Source organism: Parambassis ranga, chromosome 17 (assembly GCF_900634625.1).
Source record: "Parambassis ranga chromosome 17, fParRan2.1, whole genome shotgun sequence".
Lineage (NCBI taxonomy): Eukaryota > Metazoa > Chordata > Actinopteri > Ambassidae > Parambassis > Parambassis ranga.
In genome coordinates, this window is record NC_041037.1 from 10453661 (window position 1) to 10464141 (window position 10481).

The 10481-nt window shown below is 44.5% G+C and overlaps 1 protein-coding gene across 2 annotated transcripts; it reads right to left on the reverse strand.

Moving 5' to 3' along the window:
* Positions 1–724: 724 nt before the first annotated feature.
* On the reverse strand, positions 725–6845 carry LOC114449901 (angiomotin-like 2a). Of its 2 annotated transcripts, none has more exons than XM_028427768.1 (11): positions 6621–6845; positions 5405–6188; positions 4824–4992; positions 3520–3664; positions 3337–3426; positions 2353–2648; positions 2091–2266; positions 1879–1932; positions 1571–1770; positions 1336–1467; positions 725–928 (listed from the first exon to the last, which is right to left on the reverse strand). In XM_028427768.1, the coding sequence occupies exons 2-11, from the start codon at positions 6115–6117 to the stop codon at positions 843–845; spliced, it is 2061 nt and encodes a 686-aa protein (XP_028283569.1). In that variant the 5' UTR covers positions 6118–6188; positions 6621–6845; the 3' UTR covers positions 725–842. The 2 variants fall into 2 exon arrangements, with proteins under 2 accessions (XP_028283569.1, XP_028283568.1); XM_028427767.1 differs by having other exon boundaries at positions 1879–1980; positions 6621–6844.
* Positions 6846–10481: the final 3636 nt, after the last annotated feature.

Genomic DNA, 10481 nt, shown 5'->3' on the forward strand with positions numbered 1-10481 from the left:
AATAATAATAATAATTAACCTGTTTGTTAGTTCAAAGCTCACAGTAAACAAAACTTTTGTCCAGCACGGTGGTGACCAAAACCAGCAGAATCACCACGTCAGGATGCACACTCACACATGCAAACATACTTTGAGAAGAGGAAGAAAAAAAAAGCATCAGGAAAGAAGATCAACACTATGATGCTACAAAGTTACAACACCAGGTCTGTGTCAGTTTGGCAGCTCACTGTTCACACACCTCAGAACCTCCGCAGAACCAGCTACTCGGGGTCCGAGAGACATGAACAGCAAGAGCAGTTAAATCAGTGTTTCATCTGTTATCAGCTTAAATTACAAAAGGGGGAGTCTTCAACACATTGGTAGAGAAAGAAAGGGGGAATGCAGGTCACATAGATGACCTTTAATTAAATATTTATCTAGAAGAGCATGATATTAGGGGGGAATGTGGATTTCAGATTAGATAAATATGCAGCTTTTTAATTCACTGGATTTGAAAGGAGGGGGTAATAAAGAAGGGAAAGCAGCAATTAAATATATATATATTTATATATATATTTGGCATATACTCTCTGAGAACACATTGCCCAGTTACAATCCACAATACTGTCCAAGTACCTCAGGAGATCCTCTCACTCTGCCGGGCAGACTGCCTGCAGCTGTCCAGCTCAGTGAGAGTGAGTGAGTCGGAGCACAGCTCTGTCTCTAAAATGTGAAAACAGTCCTCGTTTTTTTTTCTCATGCATTGAACTCTTTCTGCAACATTCTTGTATCCAATCATATTTTTGTTTCCACTCTCTTTTCTTGCGCTCTTCACAGATACTCTAAATTCACCTCCTGGATCTTTAAATGAAGATTTCCACAGCCTCTGCCTCCAGCTCATCCAGACCTCTGAACGGGTTCAACAGCAACTTCTTAGGTGCTGCTTTGTCTGGAGAAAAAAAAACAAAGAGACGAAAGAGAATTAGAGAAATGTTTTAAAGCTAAAAAGTAGAAATGTTACAGCTCAGCTAGCAATGACTAAAGGTTAACAGATATTTTCCACAGTCAAACAGACCACTCTGGTGAATGTGCACAGTCAACAGATCCACATTATTTCCTAACCATGCACATTCCACAGGGCCCACATTATGAACCATGACCTGGACAGATGGTATCTGATTGGCTGGCTAAGCCGCAGCATGGTTAATCAATGTGAGCGTCCATGAAGACGAGGCCAAAAGAAAAAGTCTGCGTACAAGCCTTTTATTTTTTTAGCCGTGTTTGTCGTCTGAGGTTCTTGTGTGCTGCTAGATTAGATTTAATTACCTGGATTAAAAAAAACTCTACAACACTCACCACTGCTGAGCTTAGTCGTGCCTGCAGCCTCTTTGGTTTTGGTTCCGTCAGCTGGCCGCTCTAGCGTTCCAGGTTCAGACTGAATGGAGAACTGATGGTTCGGCAAAGTCTGATCATCGGACAGACTCTTACCTGAAGACGGCAACATGGAAAATGTAAGCAACAAATCAAACTTTATTCATGCATACATTTTGCAGTAAATCAGGATGCGGATCTGAATCATCATGCTTCTTACCTCTACTCTTTGCGTTGCTATTAATGGTGCTGATTGAGGGAGTGGAGGATGCAGCTCTGAGCGGAGCCCCCGCTGTGTTCAGCATGATCGTTCGGGGACTCGGCGACTCATCCTTCCGACCTTGGTCCTGATGCAGCCGCTGGTTGAGGATCTTGATCACAGCGTCTTTTTCTAAAATCTGAGCGTAAAGAGCTCGGATCCTGAAGAGCAGGAGAAAAACTCTTTAGAGAGCAGAAAACCAAACAAAACGACAAATCCTTTCATAATTTCTAAATGAAAACAAACGGAGGTTTTAATGGAAGCAGTACCTGTTCTCCATCTCCTGATTCCTGTAGTCAGCAATCGGCAGGTCTTCGTTGAAACTGTTGTTAGAGGAGTGGCAGGGTGAGTGGTTAATGATGGTGGTGTCTCTGTAAAAATACATCATTCTGGGCTTAATATAAAATCATATAAGCAGGAAATACATTTGTAAACATCATCTATCCCAGAAAAAGTCACAACGTCTGGCTATAGTCTTTACCTCTGTGCAGCAGCGGTGGCTGCCACCTCCATGGCGAACTGCCTCATGGTGCTCTCCTCCAGATACTTCTGCTCCCAGCGCACCATGTCGGCTTCCAGGGCCAGGATTCGCTCCTCGCGCTCTCTCAGACGCTCCTGGAGGGAGCTCATTGTCACTCCTGGTGGCTGAGACTGCCTCTGATATGAGGACAAGGAGAATTTGTTAAAAATATTCCTTAACTGCAGCAGATTCTTTCATAAACTTCCTCAGACAAGGTGCTCACCTGTTGTGCCCTCAGACTCCTCAGCTCCTGCTCCAGCCGTGTCCTCAGCTTCATCTCCAGGCTCTCCCTCTTCTCGCAGGTGGACTGCAGCTGAGCCAGTGCACTCTGAAGTCTCTCCACCTTCTCTACATAAGCCCGCTTCCTTCTCAACTCCTCTTCGAGCTGACGACCTCGACCACGTGCTGTCTCTAGGGCCTCCTCCAGTCTCTTAGCCCTGGCGCTCTGCTCCTCGGCAGCGGCTCGTAATCGCTCCAGCTCCCGCTCTAAGCGATCCCTCTCAATGTTCTGCTCCTCATCTAAAGCAGAAAGAAAAAAAGGGGGTCAGGTTAAGTGCCTGTTAATGCATGCGGATTAGAGTTATGGATTCAGTTCTTGGATGGGATGTAAGTGCTTTTCAATTGGAATATCTGTTCAAACTCTCCTGGTTCTCTCAAAAGAAGTGAAAATATAATTAACATTCCACAGTTTCTACCTCCTGAGTCCAACGGCTATAATAAGTACCAGAGTTCCTACATGGTGGCCAGTGTTCTTCATTTATTGAAGCACTCCTGGAATGCTGAGAAGAGGAAGGAAGAGGAGGAAGGGGGAGAAAGCTGCCCTATCCCTTTGACCCACATAGCACACAGCATTCCTCATCAAGGCCATACAAACAGCACCACTCCGCTTGAGTCTGGTCCCTTAAACAGACAGCATAAATCACACTCATAACAGGTGGGACTGAGAACCTCATTTCTACCACTTCTTCCAGTGCTGCTCTGTCATTTAGAGGTGGTTTGTTTCCCTTCGCAGAGGTGCGTGGATTGATTCTCTATCATTAAACCTTCCTACCAAATAAGCTGAGGTTACGCAAGAGGAAATTCCTGCCTTTAGTTACAAAAAGGGCCCAATGCTACGCTCCAGTGCAATGAAGTATGCAGAATCTAAAAGGAGGATGTAACACAGAGCAGCAAAGAGGAAACCAGCCAAACACAACTGCATACTTACTTTGCTCAAGGAGTTTCGCCATGATGTGCTGGTTGTGGTCGGCTGCCTCTACTTCTTTTGCAACATGTGTTCTGGCATTCTCCAGGTTTTCTGTGATTCAGCAAAGTTGTAAAATTAGACTTCATACACAAACCACATGAACTGGTGGTGATGGTATTTCAGCAGGATGCCTTGTGTCTGTACCTCTTAGGTCTCTGTTGAAATCCTGCAGCCTCCTGACCTCTGCCACCAGCCTCTTCCTCAGTGTCTGCTCCAAGCTTTCTCTCTTACTGCTGCCCTGCATCAGCGTCTCATAGGCGTCCGAGATACGTTGGATCTCCTGCTCCAGCTGAACAGAGGAGAAAGAGGAGCAGAAAGGAGAAAGGGTGAGAAGAGGATTTTTTTATGGTTAACCTACTTCACATGCCAAAAAAGGGAACCTGGAATGCTGTTTCATGTTTTTACAGTAAATAAATATACATGTGGGTACATACGCAACTGTGTGTATACACTACACCCACTGATATAATTCTGAGAAGGAATTCAAGCCTGCACCACTCCCTGTGTGACTGATTTATATCTACATTCCTGAGGGCTGATAGCTCTATTTCCAGGTGTGTTAGTGCACAGGAGTGTGCACGTATACACACAACACACATGTGCATACAACTGGGAAGGCTGCCAGCTGAGGAAAGGTGTGCATGCCTGTGCCTGGGCTGTGGACACGGCAAAGAGACACCCACCATTACAGCAGTCACACAGGCATGTTTACTCAGGGCTGCGGCCTGACGGGGAAAACTTACCAACCCCAGCAATTATCATTCTTTAAGGCTGAGACAAGAAAAGGGCCATGTGACATAACTGCAGTTGATTTTTTTTTTTTTACAAAGCTTAGCTGAGGTGTCAAATGTCTCTGAAGCTTAACGTGTACATATCAGATTTAAGGGCCAGAGAGTCAATCATGAACAACAGGGAGAGGTGAAAGTGAGAGCAAACTTGATGGAAAAAAAAAAAAAGATCTTTCACTTTTTACACAGCAGCCTGCTTTAGGTCCCCACCCAAAAACCCATTAGCCATGTGGGGGTTACAACCCAGGCGACTGCTGTGGGACAAGTCCTAGATTAGGCTGAAAATCTATGGCTTCTCTGGAACCAACACAAACGCACACACACACACACACACTGGCCTCCACTAGGTCAGCTACACAATGAAAGCAGTGTGTAAACACAGTAGCAGGCTGTGACCTCTGTTTGTGTCTCTGTGGTATGGAAGGTAGCAGCTGCTGATCTCATCTGTCCATCCAGATGAGGAAGCATGCCTGGAGGTGGATGTCAGGGAAGCAACTGTTTACTGGGGTTGTGTTTCATTGACAGGTGGCTGAGTTGGGGGGTGTGCGTTGAGGGGTGTGTGCTGAATGCACAGTCAGTATTTCTTTTAGTATTTCCCTAGTCTTTGGACTGTAAAACTGTCATCTACACTTTTTCCAAAAACATAACTTCTCCTCTTACCTTCTGAATGCGGCTTGTCTTCTCCCTGTGAGCTTCCAGCTCTTGTCTCAGCCTCTCATTCTCCATCAGGAGCAGCTCCACCTGATTGGGCTCCTCCAAGCCAGCAGGTGGCAGGCTGTTGAATGTGTTGTAGCAGGGGACTTCAGCTGGCTGACCAGAATGGACATACCTATAAGATGAATTAGAGGATACTCTGAGTGGGGGTATGAGGAATTGTTTATGACACCTCAAATATATTTCCACTCTTCATCAAGCAGACATGCTGTCTCCAGTCTGCAGAGAATGTAAAAGCTTATATGTGAAACATCCATGGCAACACATTCATGTGAAACTATCCTGTTGAAGTATGCCAGACATTGCAAACACTTACAAGGCTGGACTTGTTCCTTTGTAAGTATTTCAGGGAGGAAATATGATTCAATATGCAGGCCACGGTGTGACTCATGCTGATAGGTATGTGTTTACGCATAGAAAGCACAATAGTAAGTGCAGGGCGGGCTCTAATGCAAAAATGACACCACCACAGAAAATGATGTAAGGGTAAAGTAGTTTGAAAAACATGCACAAACTCCTGTTGGTACCTGTGTTGCTGAGCTTGCATTGGTTCCTGGACCTGGTGAGGGATAAATCCTTGGCCCTGGATGGGGGCTGAGTACTCTGGGGGTGGATTGCGTTTGTCCATGAGCGGCCCCATGCTCTGTATGCACTGCTGTGTGTAATGAGGCAGCTCAGGGTAGCTGTGAGAGGTAATCTTGATGGCCTCTGCTTTAGCTGCTGCATCATGCCTCTCCAGAGATATCTGCATGCGATGCTCGCTGAGCGACCGCGCATGGCTGCACTTCTGCTCCATCAGGTCTGCCTCCTCGTGGAAGGCACCATCATGTAGAAGAGCCTCCTCATGGAGCTGCCTGATCGGGCCTGCAGGGGCCCAGTGAGAGGCCAGATATTGGGAGTGCACTTTGGCCTGCTCGTAGGTTGGCAGCTTTTCCCCATGCAGCTGGTAGCCGCTCTCTGAGTGATGGTAGTCTCCCTGGTGCTCCTGGCCCTGAGGCTCCTGCCTGGCAGAGAGCTGAGGTAACAGAGGGTCCTCCAGGGTAAGACTCTCCAAGGAGGATCGTGGGCTCCTGCTCATGTCCCCGCCACTGCTGGGCCCACTGTTGCTTCCACTGCCTCCGCGCAGGGCCTGCTGCTGGATGGCTAATAAGGTGCGGGTGTCTGTGGGGTTTCCATATCGGAGCTGCTCCTGGATGAGCCGGTGCAGGACCGTGCCAGACGGCTCCTCAGTGGACGCCATAGTTCTGTCTGTTATTCTCTTTTATGATCACTTGAGTTTCAGCAAATATTTTTTTTAAATCAGCTGTGGACCTGAAACACAAAGAAAAAAGACAAACTTTTGTTTTAAAAAAAGTGTCACACAACAAGCTGACAACAACAAAAACACCAACTCTATTGTCTTATAAACAATACATATTTACTGTTTTAAGTGAATTGAACAATAATACAGCCATGAGCACACATTCCCAACAGCGACAACACAGAGATGTGGACACATTTTCCACAGCAGGCAAAAAAAATGCATGCGCCAAAAATTCCTCTCTCACGGGGGAGCAAAAGCGCACAAAACCGCATTGTAAACGGAACAACTTTAGCACCGCCGTCGCACCAGAAACACTCTAAATAACTTTTAATCCTCTCATAATAAACTATTGTCAAAGGAAGTTACAGTCCAGCAGCTTTATTCAGGTTTGGAGCTCGTTTCTGTTCTGCTGCGCCGAAGAAAGTAGAGTCTCCACTTACCAGCTCACACTTTCATCCTAACCAAACGATATCCTCGAAACTCGGAGTTAAATTCAGAGTAGTTCCACTATTTCCACACAGTTTTTTAGAGTCAAACGTGTCTCATCGTTCTTCCCCTCCCCTTTCGGACGGGCCGCTGCTCTCCACGCTCCTGTCTCGCTGTGAAATGATCGTGGAGAGAGCGGGCGGTGATAATAAGTAACCGAGGAGGGACTGAGGTCGGAATGTTAGGAATGTAAAACGCGAGGTCCCTCGGGGATCAAAAGCGTAAAACCACACGGGAGGGAGGGAGAGAGGCATGGGGGGAGGCTGCAGCGAGCTTTATTATTACCAATGAGGAGTGAAAAAGAAGTGGAGGGACGGGCATTCATTTGAAAAAGCTTTGAGTGTCTCTCTGAAATGCATCCAAATGAAAAGAAACAGCAGCTTGGTGCATGCATTTAATTTACCATGCTCGTCCAGTCAAAGTTACTTTATCATACACATGATTGTAAATACATACATACATACATACATACATTCCTGTTGCAGGCCATCAATGAATGATCACAATATGTGATCAGTTGAGGAGATCATGGGTGATATTGATACTGTTATATACAATATTGTATGTTGTTTACAGAGGGAATACCTGCAGGCGTTTCTGCAGACATGTGACACATCTGCATGTTTAGACTCTTGGTGTTACACTATAGCGATTGATTTGGATTAGTAGTACTTTGGCAGCTTACCAACTGAACTCTGAACGTTTACGACTTCATTAGCACCAGATTTCTCACCAGCTTCCTATAGGAAATAATCGCCTCTTGTTCACATACGTGGAGTCCGATTATGCTGAAAGTGTGAAGGCATGTATTTATCTTTAACTGGAAGTCAGCTCTATCTGAGCACCTTCTCCTGCAGGCTGCAACCAGGCCCTCATTGATAAGACCTCAACAAATCATCTCATGAAAGCCACTATTGTGCATTTTTTTCTTCAAACAAAGCTTTCATTAAGAGCACATCATAAATTGTACTGTCATGAAAAACTTTCATAAGTGGAATAGTGGAGTAAAACATACTGTTCCTCCCTCTGCAATGTAGTGCAGTAACCTAAAATTTGGTACCTCATAATTTCTCTGTGGTGTGTAGGAGTGCAGCTGTCTGGCATTCACTGCAGGTCACTATGGGAATGTAAAAAACTCTACTGCTGCAAGTGTGTTGTAGCTGTTACATGCCTCAAATGTGTGCATGTGTCTGTGAGGTGAGTGTGTGTACAGCAGCTGTCGCCTGGAATCTGAAGTCTTTGTAACCTCATTGCTACAGAGTGAGCCTTTGTAACCCAACATGGTGTGCAGACCAGAGCCTGAAAGATGCCACACTGCTGCTGGGTTAAAGGTCCAAAACCGAGAGAAGGGCAGTGTCCAGAATCACCCACTCACTCACGACTGTCTACTCACCATATGAACAACTGTCTGCAACACATGAAGGTACGTATGGTTGTGCACATAATACATTGTGAGATACACGTGTGCACAATATGGGATTCATTATTCTCACTACACATTCAAACAGCAAGCACACTGTATATACACACAGTGGGTAGGGTGTGATTTTGGACACAGCCAAAGTTGCATAGATGAATGAATAGCCGTCAGGGTAAATGTGACCGCCATACAGATTGAATTGTGAGTGTTTACTCAAAGAGATAAACTTCCCGCCTCGAGGGAGAAGGCAAATCTTTATGACAGGCTTTATTTCTGTCAAAGCCAAAAAACAAGACCAAGCTAGGAAGAGAGAGGCTGTCCTGCTTCTGCATAATATACAACCCCCCCCCAACAAACAAATCAAATTGAATTGATAAAGAATTGGGTTCAGCCATTATAGCTCAGCGGGCCACACTGATTGATTGTTGAACAGTATGTGGCCACTGTAGGCCTCAGGCTGATTATCTGACTACATCTAAAATCTATAGGCCCAATGCTTGTTGCTATTGAACAACAGATCACACACACACACACACACACACACATCATGTTTCAGATGCTAAGTATTCTTAAAGGAGCATTTTTCTTTAAAAACATGCAGACACTGAGTCTCCGTGGGCGGCATTCGCACAGAGGCGACCGGTCAGCAAAGTGGAACATGTTTGCATTTCCCCTTCTGATCCACACCGTGAAGCAGCACAGTCTCCACCTTTTTTTAAAAGCCTGGCCATGTCATTTAACACCACCTCACGACTTCCTCTGCTCCCTCTGTGTGTGTGTGGTGGACAACGCCTCTGGTCATTTTGTCCTCCATTGTAGCACACTTCCTGTGAACTTGCAGTGGAATGTGAGGCTGACCCTTTGAAAATTATAGATGCTTTCAAAAAGTCATTACAGGAGATGAACATCTAAAATGGCCTGCCACAAAAATTCCTCAGTGTCTGTGTGTCTGTAGGGACCAAAACCCTGAACCAGACCAGACTTATATTTCACAGATTATTTCATGTTTGTGAAAGAGAAGAGTGGCACAGAAGAATAAAAATACAATTGTGTTGTTGCTATATATACAGAAAACTCGTATTTCTCTTGAGGTTTTAGTGGAAACATGAGCACAAATGAGGCAACAGTCAAACTACCAGTTACACAACTGGAAACAGTCTGACTCTAAATTTATTCTTTTGAGCTGAGTGTTAAAGGAAAAAAGAAGAAGACAACTCTGTGTGGGAGAGCCCTTAAGGAAACATTTCTGCTTTTGTAAATGAATTACTCGATTCAACCTTAAAATACAATTTGAAGGAAGAGATAAAATAACTACATTTACTTAACAACTATTTGACAATTTGCTTGTTTAAAGGATTCACTGCTTGCAACTCAAAAAATATGCATTAACAGTCTAAGTGACCAAAAGTAAATGCACAGTGTGTTGAAGGTGGGCGTTTTGACTATCAGATATGACGTTTGAATTTATGATTGATAAATATTGAATGAATCTATGTTTTCTGACATTTTTGGGACTAAACACCAGCTAAATGTCCAGAAAATGTTCCTGTTTCCATTCAGAACCTCCATTTATTGATTAACTGTTGGAGCTTCAGAGCATTTAATGAGTGTTTAGATGTGTTTATTAAACTTCCCAGTTTGCTGTGGAAGAACTCGCCTGTCCTGACGTCATCACTCCTTATCAGGCTTTACAAAGGCCCAGATAGGCTGGACAGAGAACTGGAAAAATGGAGGCCAGGAAACACATAAGGTAGCATATATGAGTTTCCACATACTTTTGTCTATATAGTGTATATCAGTATTGACAATACTCAGTAATAAGTATCATCGGATGTCATGTTATGTAAACATGATAGTATGGTGTTCTCACTTTGTCACAGTGGGTGGCTTCTATCAATATTATGTCTTTATCAGAACATGATATATGAGCCGAAGGATTTTCTGTTGTTAATAGGTGATAATATGAAGAGATAGTTAAATTGCCAATCTGAAACCCAAACAACAAGACGCTGGACTCTTTGTCTTTTGTCTGTCTCTGTGTCTCACTTTCTATCTGCTTCCCTTTCTTTTTGTTCCAGGTCTTTGCATTCAGATGTGATGTGAGTCTTGGATGTCTGTGTGTGTGTCTTGAGACAGAAAGTTAAAAGAATAGGACAGAACTGGTGGGAAAGAATGAGCCAGAATAGCAGACAAGGCCATCTGATATGGCAGGATTGGTGAGGAATGTAACTGATAGTGTTGGAGGGAGTGGGATGGATTCCTCTGTCGGGCTCTCACATCCCTGCACTGGCTTCCTCATTCACACAATGTATGTACATGTATCCTGTTCTCAGGAAGCCGCTGACGACAAGCTTCCCATGTATTCGTATTTCACACCGGCTTGGATTCCAATGAC